Here is a 17,543-nt window from a genome sequence, read left to right on the forward strand (position 1 = left end):
ACACAGTAAGATCACTGACTAGGTAGCTATAATCCTGTGAGAAGAAATGGGATTTTGCTAGGCAATTTTCAGATTCTTGAGCTGGACTTATTTACATATGAGACTACGGTTTAAAGAAAGACAGAAAACATACATGTGTTATTTTCACTGTAATCACTTAGAACATCTTCACCATTTTCCTGATTTTCCACTAAAAACTTAAAATAGTGCTGACTATTCCAACTAGACAAGTGCAATCAAACCATTTCCTCCCCAACTCATTAAAAAAAACTTGAAAAAAACAGATGTTTCCTTATTACTCTGCATTTTTTTAAAAACCTGGAAAAAGCACTGGATGCCAGTAGAAATGCAATTGTTTCTTTTTCTTTGCAGTCAATGCTCCAACAGCCTCCATCTGTTAGTGCAGCTCAGTGCAACCAGAGCCCCAGTTAAAGGCCTTGTTCACCCATCCCAACCAGTAATAAATGTGAAAAAAGCCTCCACCCACCACACAACACTTGGAAAGATCTGAAGAAAAGCTCTTGATCCTTTGCTCACTTTTATACAAATTGACTCCTATATTCTGTTAAGAGGATTTAAAAACCCAAGTCTCTGCAATCATAATTAAAGCAAGCAATAAAATTACTGGAATATACAATGCAATCAGTTTATAGGACTAGATGTACAGCCACTGCTAATTATTTTAGAAAAAGAAGGAAGAGAAAAGATAGCACATGAAGAAGTCATATCTACTCACTAAAACACCACTTGCAAACTACAGCTGGGGCCATTAAATAAATTTTGCATGGTCTAATTAACTTGGTTTGCAATCTCAATTACTTTTCACCCAAGAAATCACTTTTGTTCAGTTTTATGCGCGCCTGTTTCCCCTTTCTAAAAAAAAATGATGTAAGGCATCCTCAGACAAGTGAACTCTAAACTTCATTTGTCTTTCAGCAGGCTTGATGGCTATGCATTTAAAAACCCATTCTATCTTATAAACTAAAAATTAAATGTACTCAGCTGTGATGGTCGTCATTGCATCTGCTATTTATATGCTAATACCCTCACTGAAAGATCTTGCAAATTATTCCACCATGCCAATATCTCATGTGCATCTACTCAAAGCCAACTAAATATTTTTCTAGAAGATTTTGGTTAGGGAACCAGAATATTTATTGCTGTAGAACCTAGTTAGAGGGGCAACCTTAAGCACATGCATTTTTTATTCAACCATAACACAAAACATACTTCAGGCATGTTAAAATGAAATTTGGGGGTATTTTATGTAAGAAAACAGTGACTGGGGTAAAAATCTTCAGTGCCAGTAACAGAAACTGAACAGTCAAACAGTGTATCTTAATTATAAAGACACATTCCTCCTTTTCCATTCTTTTATATCATCACAGGGTGACATGGAAATAAATGCTGGCATTTTGACAGATTTTAGAACCATGCTTGAGTTTTCTCATGTGCAACACAAGGAAAACACAAACTCCTAACAGAGCTGTATTTATAAGAACCTCCCACACAGCCTCCCTCCCCTTCACTTTGTGATATGAACATAAATCCAAACCCCATGACTGCAAATTAGATATGTGGTCCAGGCAAAGCACATTTTATGTTCACCTGTAAAAGTATCACCATTCATTCTAGGTGTAGTTGCTCAACAGCACATAAGCATCTTGGCCAGGCTGACTTTTATTTAGGAATGCACTTTTCACATTATTTCCTAATTTCCAGGAGTTAGTAAAAATGCTTGAAGGGTTCCAGCCTAACACTTTGCCAAATTACACTGGAGAATGAACATACCTTGCTCCAAATTGCTTTAGCAATATAACAACTACCTGATGAACTAGTTTTTCCCTAAAGCAAGAGTCTGTGAGGATTCTCACAGTCCTGGAGGGGCAAGCTCAAAAACTAGTTCAAAAGACTCTGCATCTTCATGAACCCTTTCAAAACAACTGGTATGTCCAAGAGACCCGGTGGACCAGCACATGACTTCACAGTTTCAGAGAGCAGAAAATAAAGGCAGTCTAGAAAACTGGTACATTGGACAAATTTATTACCTCAGGAAGATAGTGTAAGGCAAGTTCAGTATTTCTTTAGCAAGAACCACCAAGATGTGTCCTCAGATGTATTTTCATACCTCACTACTTGAGCTCCTACCATCCACCAAAATCATGGTTGCATAAATCATCTTAATCCTTAAGTAGGTACATAAAAAAGTTCTCTTACACAGTCCACATTTTTCAGAAAGTAAGTATCACATTCAGGGGGGATGCAGCAGTTTTAGTTAAACTAGTCAAGGTTTCCAAGTCTAACAATCACAGGTAAATACATATCTCAATCAAATAAACCTAATTAATCACAGACAGGTAAAAAATTATTCTATGCAAGATACACATAACCTTCCATGTATTTCTGATTGTGGATTTCAGGTACAAAGACATTTTGGATGTGGATATATTTACTTTCACATTGCTCACCAGCTAAATTTAAATGCATTAATATATGTTTCAAGCCTAAAACTTTTCTTCCTTTTCCATTTTTATAAATACACACTTAGCAACGTACCTCTATGAACCTCACCAAAAAAAAAAAATCACTTCAATACACTATTTCCCCTTGTAAGGTAGGATGGATAAAAAGCAGAAAGCAAATTTATATCTCCTACTTAGAGAGTACACACTGCTCTGTATTCATAGATGAATCAAGGGAGATGACCCCTGGGCCTGAAAAACTTAAATACTTAACATAAGGGTTAACCTGATGATGGAGACATCCTCCTTTATTTTCCAGTCTATTAGAGGAGCTCCAAATTGCATTGTGCGACCTGCGAATCACACAGGGCTCAGAGGTCGTCACAGTGACAGCCCCAAGAATTCATGGCTAGATCTGCATAACAAGATATTTTTAATAACTTCATAGCAGTGGCAGGCTGCATGGCCAGGGCAAAGCATAAAACACACCACAGCAACATTCAGCTCTTGGGAAGAAACAAAACCAGCCAAACCCATCACCCAGCTGATCAGACACTTTAAGAAGGGAGTGCTGTTCTGAGGGCTAATTTTACAGTGTTTTGTTTACATCAGTCCTACATCCTACTGAAACTTAAAAAAACAGAAAGCTCTTTTAGCAGAAAAGCGATCATTTAACAGAAATAATAAGAACATGACAAACACAACAATAAAAATAACAGCAATTAGGAAGGAGGGAAGAGGGAGCATTAAGTATCTGTATGACCCATTTAATAGTCTGTGTTTACTTTTACAGTTATGGTTGACCTGTTTTTTTTTTTTGATAAATATTACCTAGACAAAAAACCCCAAACCATTTAAATGTTGCCTGGGCTACCAATTTGACCATAAAAATATTACAATTTATTCTGACCACATTACATGCTAACAATGTATAAAATCAGGTAAAGAACATCTTTCAGTAAAATGCTGATATAGTGATCAAATATTCCTGTATTTCTCTATAGAAAACATACTAACAAACAACATCAAGTTATCATTTAAATCTTAAAATTAAATGCTTCCAGTTTTCATAGGGCAACTTCTTGCTAAGAGTTGGGATTTTTGTTAAAAAGCAGCACCTGGGGAAAAGACTTCTCTGCAAAGGTGTCTCTCTGGCTGCACGGTCTGAGCATGTTTTAGTAAATGTGGTTTCAGGCACTGCGAGGGATCACTGAGGACAATTACCTAACCCCCAGAAACAACTTCTCTAAAATGAACAAGAGAAAAAAAACTTTAAGGATGTGAGTACAGGAAGCTGTTGCAGAGAGCTGTCAGCAGGACTGGATTCTCTATGGCTACAGAAGCAGAAAAAGAAATCTAAAATTCAAGTGCAGCTCTTTGTTTTTCTTAAAGCAGGCACTAACTTAAGAAAAAGACAGACTCGAAAAGAGGTGGTTATAAAGCTACAAAATTATTAGGTAAAAATAACTCATTAAAATTGCTAAAATGCCAAACTGTAGTTGAAGACATGGGGAAAAAAAATCAGCAAGTGTTGTAACCAAGTAATTGGCAGAACTCTTAAGCTCAATTCAAAATAAATAAAAATTTAAACCTTTTAATGTATTTTAGGACTAAATTAGCAGCAAATATTTAAATTGCAAATTTGTAACAATTTTATGATATTCATCTTTCTGAAAAAAATCTTACTTGTATTATAGTGAGTATCAGGTTCTGGACAACACAAGGACAGGCTCCTCCAAATCTAATTATTAATGGCATTACTGAGTTCAACCAGATTTCACATGGATAAAATTAAGTACACGAATAAATCAAGATCCAAGCACATGCTTAGATTTGACAGAAGATAAGGAAAGGTGAAACAAAAAGTAATGAATACAGTTAATGAAAAACTATATACCCCTGGTTGTTAATGTAACTTGGAATTTAAAATTCAAAGTGTAACAGGTCTGTTAAATGATCCCTCTGCTGACAGACACATGAATGGGATGTTTCTCACATCATCTTTCCTCCTGGATTCTGCCTGCCCAAGTTCTAGCCAGCCTCAGTACTAAACCTTCCATGGCTTCCCAAGGTAATCACATAAGACATAAGCATACTTTGAGTGTACAAAATCCAGCTAATGAGCTACATTTCTATTAACAATGTCAGGATTTCAAGTATTATCCTAATGGGTAAGTCTGTATGGAAAAGATATAAGTGAAAGGTGGCATGAACGATTTAAAATACAGAACATACTCATCCTCTCTAAAATTGCAAGATCATTTGCATCTAATCAGCAGCAAATCAGACATTAAACAAGAAAAAAATAAATTCCAGTATTGTAAGAAAAGGAAGAAGACACTGAGAAACAAATCTGTATCTGACCAGAAAAAAAAAATTTAAGAACAGTTTGATCATAAGTTATTCCTGCAAAAGAACTGAAACTCTGGAAACAGTAGTGTTCATTTAAACACCAATCTAAGCCAATAATTACAACTGTACTTTTACAATAATTCACGGAGTCACGAATTAACTTGAAATGTCTCTGGTGTTGCTGTTGTAGTAAGTTTACCGGGAAACACAGACTGAGCAGATGGCAGGCTCTGGATCAAGGTGGCACAGAGAAAAATGTGGAGCATGCAGTTTGCACTCCCTCTACTGGGCACTGGAATTATCCTGAGCAGGCACTCGGAGAAGAAAGGTTCCTGTCTGAGCACCCTGCTACCGTGAAATAAGCGCCTTTTTACAGCTCCCACCCTCTTAACCCGGATTCAACCAAAACCCAAATTCACAGAAAAATGAATTATCAAAACCCTCAAAATGTTTATACTCTCAAAATGCACTTCCTGCCAGAAACCTGACACCCCAAAGAAGGATTTAACTACAGTGAACATAACCCATGTAAGCACACAAAAACTCATCTGCCTTTGACCAATACAGGTAGTCAGTGATTTTTTTTGTCCACTCTCCACCCATTTGAAAAAGTAACAGCTTGTAAAAAATGCCTTGACGTCTGATCTATTGGGAGCACAGCAGTGGGAATGGGGAATGTGCGGACTGAGGAACTGGGATGTATTAATATTTATAAAATCTGCTGCAAGAGATTTGTTTCTAGACAGTTAAAGGATAACCTTTGTTTTTCTTTTCCCTCTCCTCCCACAGCTCCTGAGAGGCAAGCACAAAACACAGGCTGCTTGTGCAGGCAGGGTGTGTCACATGGAAATGATGGCTCTCCTTGTATTTAAGACTCTCTGATGGTTTGTGTTCTTCACTCTCATGGAGGAGAGAAGTGGTTATAGCTCATGTCTCTGTAAACCATTTTAAGTCAGTGTCTCACTGTATAAAGTTCTGTGCTTTCCTTCAAGAGACTTTTATATAAGGGAAGTTCCCTAAACCTCCAGGAAGTTCTCCTGTGGTTTGAAAAGCAGTTTGACATTTTCATTTTTCAGTAAAGGTAAAAAAGAACTTCAGAGAAAGTAACTTGTGCTAATTGTGTAACAGGCCCTGACTGCCAAAGACACCTGCCTTGGAGGCTTGTGCTCTGTGATATGGAAAATGAAATGAGAAACAATGGAAAGCATGGATGTAATAACAAGGATTGCCAAAAGCACACACCTTGTGAACCAAGCATGTATTTCTTCTGTGGAATCAGGCCAGATAACCACCAATTTCTTGCTCTCAGCATAATTTACATCAAGCTACACTGCTGGTACATTCACATTAAACTGCAGCATCAAGATTTACTCCAGATATATACAATTATTTGCATTTCCACCATATCCATGTGTAACTGATCAGCTAAAAGAGAGTAGCAATGACACATGGCAAATGTAAGGCACCCCAGGACCTTCCCTCTTTGAAGTGGCAATTTAAATCTCTGTGGGATTGAGAGTTATAGTAGAGTTCACGGTAATAAATCTCCAGTTTCACTGTCTCTCAATAAACCCTTTCCTTTATCAGCTTTCTTGATCTCAGTTTGAGGATGAGTAAAGCCTTTACTCCCTACGTTCCCAGACAGAACAGAAACAAAACACAGAGTAGAACAGATGAAAAGGGGGGAAATCAGTGATCACAGAAGCATGGAGATTGAGCACGAAGAAAAGGCAAAAAGTCCCAGGAGAATGGGCAAGCCCAAATCCCCAGCCAAGTTGCCAAGACCCTGTCACTCTGTTTTATATTTGCTAGTTAAATAAAACCCCTCTCTCCCTGAAAGAATGGCTCGCTGTGGTGCAGGATCATAAGGACAGCTGAAATGAGCAAGTACACAAACAATTCACCTTTACATTCTCCAGTTAAGGATACAGCTACCTCAGAGTGCAGAACTGCCATCCTGTCCAAACACAGAGATGGCACAGACCACCTACAAACCAATCCACATGGGACCCTCTGCACCCAGCCATTGATTCACTCTCCCCTCCATCTCCAGCTGTGCTCCTCTCCACACACGAGCAGATCCAGCACTTGCTGGTCCCATGTGCCAACAAATCCCATCTGTAAAGCTCTGGAAGGACAGGGGGGCTGGGAGCCAGGGCTGTGCAGGACAGCCAGGCTGTCACTACGGCTCTCTTGGTTTCAGAGATACAGAAGACAGCAAAACTGGCATGGCAAGAGCTCCAAGGACACGAGGACATTTGGACAAAGCCACAACACCTAACCCAGGCAGCAATGCTCAAATGAAAAGGAGATGTGTGCAGTGTTTCACATGCTGACATGCAAATATTTGACAGATGGGGATTCAATAAGCAAGGCCTAAGAGATCCTGTTTATTTTGTTCTACTAGACTCCCAATTTGCCACGTTTTTATGTTTCAATAAAGTCATCTGACACATGAATAAAATATAATTTATGTAGTTTCCTTCTGTTGTACAAAGCTCTCTGTGTTCAGGTTATAAATTTAAAATAGCTCAGCACTAACATTAAATTTGGTTATTTTCCACTGGAGGAAAACCCTAGGAATATTTATATATTGTTTTCAATGCCTAAGTTAACTCAGTCTGCATTGCTTCATTTTGAAAGTACTGTGAGCATTATGTGCTTCCTATCTTTTTGCCCTTTTAGCAATGGAATTTATTAGCTTTTAAATTAATATAGATATTAGTTATAAATAGTTCTCTCTGCATAGAGACAGCATTGGTCACTCTCCTAAGTGGTAACAATACCACTCTAAACACGCACACATGTGCACATTCACACACATACACACACACAAAAATCAAGGCTTGAATGTCTTTTATATCTTACAAGAAATATAGCAACCAATATTGCATGCAGAGGTGCAGCAAATGAAGTCCTGTCAAGCAAATGGCAGGAATGACAGCAGATGTCTGGATTCCTTCATAGCTGGTTGCATACAGGTAGCACACATATTTCACTGGAGACAAAAGCCTCTGACAAGACAGTCTTTCAGTACTTTTCATTCAGAGTTGGCATTTTTGACTGGTGTGGCACATCAGAAGGTGTTAAGATGATGAACCAGATTAATCTTGATTTAGCTTCATTTGTACAATGAAGGCAAAGTCTACAACACTCAGTCATGGCTAAATGAGGCTACACAATTTAGCTCAAGGTCCAGATCAAATCTTTACAATCCAGTAAATCCAAACCAGACTCTACACTGGACTCTGACCCAAAGCACTTATTTTTATGTCAAGCTATGCAGTTATTTCATTTCACCACAGCCAACAGAAATTAGTATCATGCAGCTCTGCTTTTATCTATGTAAACAGGCCATAAACTCCTTTTTGGATCTGAATAATGTATTTGACCTTTCAGCCTCTGTTTACTCACAAAGTCTACCTGAACTGTCACAGGTAGTTAATCTCTGTGAAATAAGTTTGATGCTCTAAACTTTGCCATGATAACCTTAATCACATTACATGTTTAGTACAGAGTAAATGCTACATAGCATTTACTTTCCTGAACTGACAGACTCTCAGAGTTTAGCAAATTGTGAAAGAACATGAGCAGTACAGTGTCTATTGAGAAATACGCACAAAAGAAGCTGAGGATTTAACAGTGTTACACATAAAGCAATGAAGAGTAAATAAAATCTGCACTTACCCACTTCTCTATCCTAAACAACAACAGGGATGCCTTAAACAGTTTTGGTCTAACAACCAGGCCCCTGGAATATTAAACAGGTGTTTACTGCTCCTTGAGGGAAGCTACAATCAGCTGAATTAATGTACTTTGTGTTGAAAAGTTTCCCTGGTTAGGGCTTAAGAGAAAGAGCATTTTTCTGTATACAAGCTAAACTTTACTAATGATCCTCTCTAGTGAAACAGACTTTTAAGAAACTCACCACTTTTCTTTTTCTTGCTTTAAAGGAAATGTCCATTTCCTTGTATTTCTTCATAGCAGTCTCCATTTTATTCTTGAGTTCAATGGCATGTCTTAGCCGATCATCGTTGACTCCTGCTCTGGTAAGTAGCTGCAAACCAAGAAAACAACATTCTTATTTCCTTCTAGAAGTCTGAGCCAAAAAAAAAATATTTGCAGTTTTCCCTAAACAACATCACAAATTCCTTTGTTGTACAAGTGACAATTAGTGAAGCCAATTCATTTTCTACCTATAAAAACTAACAGCAACTAGTGAAGCCAAACTCTCCCTCAAGCTTTACTCTATCCCAGTCCTTGTTTCACCATCTTTTTATTAAAAAATGAAAAAAAAAAAAAATTATCTCTTTATCCCACCTGAATCCAGGACTGCACAGAAGGCCAGAACTTATTTCTGAGAAGTTTGTGAGCATCCATGACACTGTTTATGATGGCAGTATTATCTTCATTCTCTTGCACTTTTATATCTGCTCAAACAGGGGAAAAGAGTTAGTGCACGACATTTATGGTATCTTCACTACAGGAGATAAAGAAGGCAAATTACTCTAAGACATCTGATCACTTCAGGGGGAGTTACAAACATCAGAATGCTTCTCTGCTCAGTATTAATTATTCTATTACTATCCACACACTGAAAAACATCTGAGGAAAATATGAAAAGTGTTCAGTCCAACATGCCAGAAAGAGTTCTTAAGCCATCATTACTAAGGAATGACCAAATAAACCACAGACAAATTCAGTTTTACTATTTTCATTACATCTTGTCTCATGTTCAAATGAACTGGCCTTATTGTACTAATTTCTTCATGTTCAATACAAAATAATCCCTACCCTGGTAGTAACAGGGACTGGATTGCCAAAGAAGGCATGTATGCCATTAACCAAGTGAAAGTTATACTTTTCACCCATTGTTGTCAGCAAAAAGAGAAGCAGATATCACCCTTACTGTCTGCACATGGAATTCCCTTAGGACAGGAATTGTAAGAGACTTCCAAACCACAAACCATCCTGATTTTTCTACAAGTAACTCATACTAGCAAAGTTATACAAAAGTGGTGTAATCACTTGCTAGCAAAACTACTTACTTTCTTGCAACGAAAAAGTTTCAGAAACACTCAGTAGTAAGATTTGTAAACTAGGAGCTTATTCCCCAGCTACAGAGAGAAAGAGGTGAATAGCAAAGAGAAAGAAAATTGTATTTGATAAACAGATTGTTTTTAAACACAAAAGACTCATCAGAGATACTATGAAGTGCTATAATGGGCTTGCAACAACTATTACTAAAGTTCAGTCTTAGAAGGTAATGAATGAAATCTGTTAATCACACACTAGAACACTCAAAACTAAGAACAGTTACTAGAGGAACCAGAAACAGAAAAATAAAAAATATATTAAAAAAAAAAAATCAAAGTGGTGTCCAGGAATCCCAAGGCAAAACGGTGTCCAGTAACCACAGCATTTACGTAACAGAAACAAAACCAAATCCACAAGCACAAAACACTTCAGAGAAAGGCCGCCTCCAGCTACATGTCAGAAGTTTTTCCAGGTACCTGTGGAGATTTCAAGGTCTAGAGTATATTTATGTGAAATAAGCCCATGGTTCCTAACAAAAGTCTGGTAATCATCATCATGGAGAGCAGGGTCACTGCATCGAATGTCCAAGCGTCTGCCTCCATCCAGCTCTTCTTGCTCAGGTTCCTCATCTGCCTCTTTGTTTCCATCAGTTGTAACACACTGAGAAACAGGAAGAATGTCCTTGCTGCAGCATGGCTGCTCATCATCCATGCACCCCAAAGAGGATGGGGTCACTTCCCCCTTGGAGGACAAGGGGGATGCAGGTCCGGCTTCATTAGCAGATGTTGGTTTGCTGAGCTCCGGGTCAATCTCGTTCACCCCAAAATTGAAAGGATCTGGCATCAGCAGCTGGAAACAGTTTTCCATCTCTGTCAGTGTATCAGCAATCTCTTGGGACATTTCTATCAAGACACAATTGTTAAATTGTTAGATACTGTAAAATGTTAATGTCTCCAGAGCAGACACACAGGAACAAAGCACATATGACTGCCAAAGGGGGAATCCATTTCTCCAGTGACAACTGAGCCATACAGATCTTCCTCTTCTGCAGAAACTGTCCTTGTAAAAGTGACAACCCCTAAGCAGCAAATCTAGAATTTCAGAATCTACATGACAGACATGTAGAATCAGGGCTCCTCCTTTCCTTAGCCTCTCTAAAATTTCACTATGTAAAGATGACTGAAGTGCTTCATAGAATTAGAAGGAAAACAAGGTTCAATGAGGTATTCTTAGTGATGTTGGTGGATATTCATTTTACAGCCATGAATTTTAATGCTGTGTGTAGGAATAGCCATGAATGTATGTCATTGCTCAAAGAGATCCTACTGCTACAAGTTACTTTAAAAAAGTTAAATCTCTTTAAAATTCCACTCTAGTGCATGAAAACATTTCTAGCATGCAGAATCAATGCAGACACAATTGCATGCATTACATACACCAAAGTAATTTAATTAAATAACCCTTTAAACTGCAGCACTTGTTCTTTGGGGTGACAGAAATGAGTCTGTTATGCACATATTGCTCAGAGTCTCAGGCCCCAGTTAAATTTTCTATCTGTACTGTGACACTTTTCACAGTTATCCTATACTGCATCCAGGATTTCTGTGCAGACCATTGCCTGTATTTCTGGAATACAGTGACTGTATATATAAGTAGTGCCATGGGCCAACAAGGCATTGGGAAGTCTGTGCCTAACAGAAATTAAGTCACTAACTCCAAAAAGTCTCATGATTTGTTTACTTGGGGTGATGCAGTCATACTTTACTGAATTAGAGACCACATCTTTACTTGATAACATTTTCTTTCTTTTCCATGTCTTCCTACTGAACTCACACGGCAGTCACTTCTTTCCCCTGATATTCTTTAGGTGAGAGAAAGGACAAAGGGAGGGTTGAGCTCCAACAAATGCAGTATTTCTGCTTTCTGTGGTCAGCTATTATCTGGATAGCTATTCTCTCAATTTATTTTATATAACCTTAAAAAAGGTTGCTTTATAAATAAACAAAAAAAAAAAACCAAACCAAAAATGCACTAAAAGAAGCAAAGCAACCAACCTTCCATTTCTTTTTCAGTTCTTTTGACTTTTTCTTTGTAAATGTTCTCCAGTCGTTTTTGCTTCTCCTCTTCCCTCCTCCTTTCAGCCACAGTTCTGGCATGCACATCCTGAAAATCCACCTAAGGAGGAAATTAAGAAAAAAGTGTAACATTCCTTGTAAGAAATATATAGAAAATCCATTTCCTAAGATCCTTATCTGTGGTGAAAAACCCTGTAACATCAGCCACCAGCCAGAAGCAGAGCAGCATTTCCTTTTATCTCTTCTCCCCCTTGAATCAATAACTGCAGCAATTGTGAACAGAGTTTTTACTCCTACTAATAAAGGACTGCTGAGAATCAATGGCTTTCAAAAGGAAATCATAAGGTAGAAAAACAAACCCCTTAGATTTTCACATCCAGAGTGCAGGAACAAACAGGGCTTTGGGAGACTTCTGTCACAGACAAGGAGTTAGGGAGAATGAGCAGGAAGAGACTATGCAGGGGAGATATTAAGATTACATGAAAATATCACACCATGTCCACCAGGAAATCTAGGAAAATTTATAAGCACTATAACAACAAGTGTGTGTGTGTGTGTGTGTGTGTGTGTACATATGTATATATATATATATATACACACACACACACACACACACACATATATATATATAAAAAAAACTTACATGAAGTACTTTGTAAGAAAGGAAAGTAAAAGAGAAGACCTTCAATTTTATTAAGAAACACCTAATTTGTGTTTTTGTGATTTTACAATTACATTGTTGGATTTTGATATTGAGGGGAAAAATATTCAGTCTCATTTCCTTATGGTTGAATTATAAACATCAATCTGAACACTCAAAACGCTGTTTCTTAAAATATTAGCAATATTTGGGGTTTGTTTTAGTTTGGTCTTAGAAGGGATTGAAAACACGAAAAAGATTTCACTCCTGTTTTAAAGAAGGGAGGCTTGCTTGCATCAATGTGGAAGGAAACCCTTTTGAAAAACAGAATTTCCTTTGATTGCTAGACATGACTTTTACGAACTGCCAGACAGACAATGCTGAGTAAGCCTGCACTTTGCTGATTCTGCAGCCCACAGACTCCCTTGCAATGTCTCCATCACAAGCACTCAGTGAAGGTTTGTCATTCTTGCCACTGCTAGATGATCAAGCATGTCAACATCCACTAGTGGCTCTCCACAATCTACAACAAAGTCCTGGAGTCACACAAATGTTTTTATCTAACAGCTGTCAGAGAAACTGGCATGGAGGGTCTCCATCAGTTTAGAAATAGGTACACTCACCAAGCTGGTTTTTCAGCAGGGAATGGGTGGGCAGAAGGGTGGCAGGGAAAAGATCTGGTTTCACAACCTACTGCATCATGCAGATCACCGAAATGAGCTTTCCTGGTTTTCAGGACCTGATTTTTCTACAGGTTTGCAAAGCTCCTCACACAGAACTGGGAGAAACAGATGCACCCAAAGAGCAACACTGCCTACAAAAACAGAACAAAGATCCAGAACTCAGGAAGTGCAGCCACCATTTGCTGCTGTCAGACTGGACTGCACAGAAAACCAGACACAGCTACATCCTCCTACAACTTCTGCCTCGTGCCAGAGTACCTGCAGTGGAGTCATCTGCCCATTCTTTCCCATTCTCTGTACCAAAAGGACCATGAAACCTTTTATTGCTGGTCTGCAATTATGGAACTAAATGTCTGAGGAGCAAAAAACTGCTCAACTGAAAGGATGCCAAGCAGCAGGCTGAGACAATTACTGCAACTTTTGTGAAAATATTGGAATACATACCATGCAGTACCAGACTCTGCATGGATCTGATTGAAATCCTGTTCTGTAATTCCATCCATGCATTCCTCAGCTACAAAGATACTACAATGAGTCATGCACCCAAATATACAAGCATTTGGAAATATGTGAAATATTTTTCCTCTTTCTTCTTGTTTTAAACTCCGAGATGGGAGTTTGAAAACAATTACTTTCATGTGTACTGAAGCATTAGTGCTCTTGAAGTCAAACATTTATAGAGGCACCTACTTGGTACCTATTACTACTGACCTACTAACATTAACAGAGTGGGGACTTCTCTAGCTTTACACCCTAAAAGAGCAGCAGCCGTCATCTTCTGACTGTTTATAGAGTGATTTTGGTGATCATTAAAAAAAACCCAAGCAAGACCCAACTATGGACCACACAGAGAGCTAGCACTCCAGCCAAGTTGCCCCATACTACTGGGCCAAACCATTAAAATTCAACAGTGATGTATTTTACTACAAAAAAAGTAGCAAATTCCTCCTCAAAACTTTTGGTTGCTTCTCACACTTCAAACATTAAGCTGGCAAAAGGCCACTTGGCTCATATCAAGTCTTTGAGTACAAGAGTTACCAAACTGAGATTGCTTCTATTGATATTAATGTTTGTAGAGGAGCTCAAATCCAGCTGCTCTAGAAAATAGCACAGCTTGTTCAAAACCTGGAGAGGGATCCCCCAGCTGTTACTGGGGGGCAGCCACTGACCCCAGGAGCACAGACAGACCTGCCACACTACAGTGGAGCTGTTGTACACTTGCGTTCAACTGGGATAATCTGAATTACATGTTAAAGCCCCCTTGTCTCAGTCTTGCACTTCTCCTCATCACTGTCATTTAGTTTCATTTACTTTTGTTCCTTTCTTAAACAAGATAAGAAAGGATAATTCAAACACAATCATCTTTTGTGAGCAGATGCCAAAATCTGTATAAAAAACCAGCACAGCACAGTTCAGTAGGGAACACCATTAGCTTACTATGGACAGAACAACAGAAATACTCCACGTATCACAAAAGCTTTTCATCTGCTGTTAGGAATCTGAATCTGTCTTTCTGAAGAGAAAGAAAATCAGTACGTCTACTGAAAGTCTGTTATTATCATTGTAGACAGTGTGAATGCTAGAATAGTGTTGCAAATTTCACTGTTGCACCTCGGAAGAGAGACTAAAGCAGCAGAATGTTCCAAACAGAGTAACTTGAAGTGACATGTAAAAGCTAAGGTTTACATGAAATTTCTCTTTCATAAAAGCTCTTTTCTGGCACAGTAACACTGCAGCTGAGGGTGGCAGGCACATACACTGGCAAAGTTGTACAGTAAAGGGAACCTAGAACTGGGCAGCTCAGTACAGAAATCAAGCTGGTTTAAACTGGCTATAGGAAGATGTAACAGCTGTTTATCTTCAGTTTAATGCATGACCATTACTGCCCTTCCTAAAAGAGCTAAACCTTGGGGCTCCAGTCAGGAATCAGTGGGTGAAAGCCACCTGGTGAGCAACACTTGCATCCTGAAAAAGGCACAGCCCAGCCATGAGTTCGAGACCAGAGTTTTAAATACCTACAGTACTGCAAGATGAACAGAGAGCCTGGTGTTTGTTTCCCAAAGACGATACTCAACAGGAGGTGTCCTACATGCAATGTCGTTTCCTGCAGCTTTCTTTTTTTTTTTAACATTTACTGGTTTCCTTACTTTGAACATCTCCTGGTGATCATCACCTCATACCACACATTGGAATAAAAAACGCTGAGTACCTTCTTGTTCTGCTTTAGGAAGTGGTATCCCAGGGAAAGCTGCTTGTAGGCCTCCCCGTATTTCTCGTGCCAGTCTTGCACTGCCTTGATGGCCGCTTTCCTCAGCTTCTGCGCCACCTCCTTGGGCGGGGGTAGCGGCTGCTCGTGGTCTATGCCCACCGTGAGCTCCAGGAACTCCTGGAAGTTGGAGATGAGCAGCGTCCTGAAGTGGTGGGACCTGGCGAACAGCTCCTGCACCACCTGGAAGGCGGAGAAGCGCATCTCGGCGTGCTCCTCTCGGAGCCGCGTCAGCAGCAGGTGGTATGCGTGGCTGATGTGCTCCTCCGACGACCTGAGCACGGAGAAAACGAAGGAAAAGGAGGGGGAGATATTTAAAAAGACGCTCAGCACGTAAAAACCTAAGCTCGGGGACGTTATTTATTTTAAGTGAGCAGCTTCTATGCTGGCAGCACCCTGTCCCCACAGCAGGCCCCAGGAGCAGCGCTCGGGGCGGCTCCGCCCGGGACTGCCAACCTGGGGACGACAGCGGGCCCGGCTCTGTCCCTCCCTCCAGCCGTACTTGCAGATCTTCTTCAGCTCCTTCATCCTGCCGGGCTCCAGCCGCGGCTCCCCCGAGGTGGTGAGCTCCTCCACCAGCTCAGCCAGGCGCTGGTCCATCTCCGCCGGCACCAAGGCACCGGAGCTACCGGGACACCCGCCCCGAAGGTCCCTCAAGGCGGGGGAGCCCCGGCCGGGAACCACCAGCGCCGCCGGACCCGGCCGAGTCTGGGCGGCGCCATCTTCCGGCCCTCAGCGGAGCCCCGCCCCTGACGAAACCCCGCCCCTGACGAAACCCCGCCCCCCACGCGGCCACGCCTCTTGCATGGGCCCCGCCCCTCAGGGGACACACGCCCTTGTGGAGCCGCGCCCACATGGAGCCGCGCCCATCGAGTGCTGAGCCCGAGCCCCTCCCCGGAGACCACGCCCCCTATAGGGTGCTGCTCCCCCCGCTCCGGCGGGTGGTACCTTCCTTCCCCTCCTCCCGGCACCTACCATTTTCCCCGCCCACGTGATGTGCCAGCACCCGGAAGCGCGGCCGGGGAAGGGCGGGGGAAGCCTTAAAGGAGCCGCGCCCCTTTTTTGTGTGAGGGGATGTTGTGTTTAACCTGAGCCTGCCGGTTTTGTGTGAGGGGATGTTGTGTTTAACCTGAGCCTGCCGGTTTTGTGTTAGGGGATGTTGTTTTTAACCTGAGCCTGCCGGTTTTGTGTGAGGGGATGCTGTGTTGAACCCGAGCCCTCCGGTTTTGTGTGAGGGGATGCTGTGTTGAACCCGAGCCCTCCGGTTTTGTGTGAGGGGATGCTGTGTTTAACCTGCCTGGAGGGGCGAGCAGCCGCCACACAGCGCCCCTGCTTATCATAGAGTCAGTTACACCTCCTAATCATCGACACCAACCAAACACCACCGTTCCAGTTTTTCCTTAAACACCTCCCTGGACAGCCCGTGCCAAAGTGCAGTCAGCCTTTCTGTGAAGAAATTCCTCCTAATCTCAGCCTAAACCTCCCCTGGCGCGCCTCAGAGCTGTCCTCTCGTCCTGTCGCTGTTTGCCTGGCGGCAGAGCCCGATCCCCTCCTGGCCTCCAGCTCTTGACAGGGAATCGCAGAGATCCACAAGGTCCCTCCGAGCCTCCTTTGGCCCCCCCAGCGCCCTCAGCCGCCCCTCGCAGCTCTTGTGCTCCAGAGCCTTCCCCAGCCCCGTCCCGATCCCTGGGCAGGCTCCAGCACCTCAGGCTCCTTGTCGTGAGGGGGGCCCGACCCTGGGCCTGCTGCACCGCCACAAAAGTGTCACAAAAGTGTCCTTGTGTGCCACCCCCACAGGCCCGGTTCTGCTGTGGGACATCGTGAGGCCGCCCTGGGTTCGCTGCTGGCAGAACCTGCAGGTCTGGGTGCTCTGCAGACCCCCGGCTCTGCAAGTGCTGCTTAACCCCTGGGAATGAACAAGATCTTGCAGGTACTCCCACTTTGAACATCCTAAATAAAGAAGGAAGATATCTAAACTGTCTGTTCCCGTTTGAGGGTGTCAGCTGGTTGTCAGGTATTTCCATTAAT

At 41.3% G+C, this 17,543-nt stretch overlaps 1 protein-coding gene across 1 annotated transcript in view; it reads right to left on the minus strand.

Moving 5' to 3' along the window:
- The window catches only part of UVSSA (UV stimulated scaffold protein A), a 45,036-nt gene extending 28,768 nt beyond the window's left edge, over positions 1-16,268 (minus strand). Inside the window, exons 1-6 of the mRNA XM_059845356.1 lie at positions 16,018-16,268; positions 15,459-15,789; positions 11,906-12,026; positions 10,328-10,753; positions 9,135-9,244; positions 8,743-8,871 (exon numbers count right to left, since the gene is read on the minus strand). Coding sequence (XP_059701339.1) covers positions 8,743-8,871; positions 9,135-9,244; positions 10,328-10,753; positions 11,906-12,026; positions 15,459-15,789; positions 16,018-16,115 — 1,215 coding nt within the window. The 5' untranslated portion in view covers positions 16,116-16,268. The remainder of the gene's footprint in view (positions 1-8,742; positions 8,872-9,134; positions 9,245-10,327; positions 10,754-11,905; positions 12,027-15,458; positions 15,790-16,017) is intronic.
- Between the last annotated feature and the right edge of the window lie 1,275 nt (positions 16,269-17,543).

The sequence above is a fragment of the Haemorhous mexicanus genome, chromosome 4 (assembly GCF_027477595.1).
Source record: "Haemorhous mexicanus isolate bHaeMex1 chromosome 4, bHaeMex1.pri, whole genome shotgun sequence".
Taxonomy (NCBI): Eukaryota; Metazoa; Chordata; class Aves; order Passeriformes; family Fringillidae; genus Haemorhous; species Haemorhous mexicanus.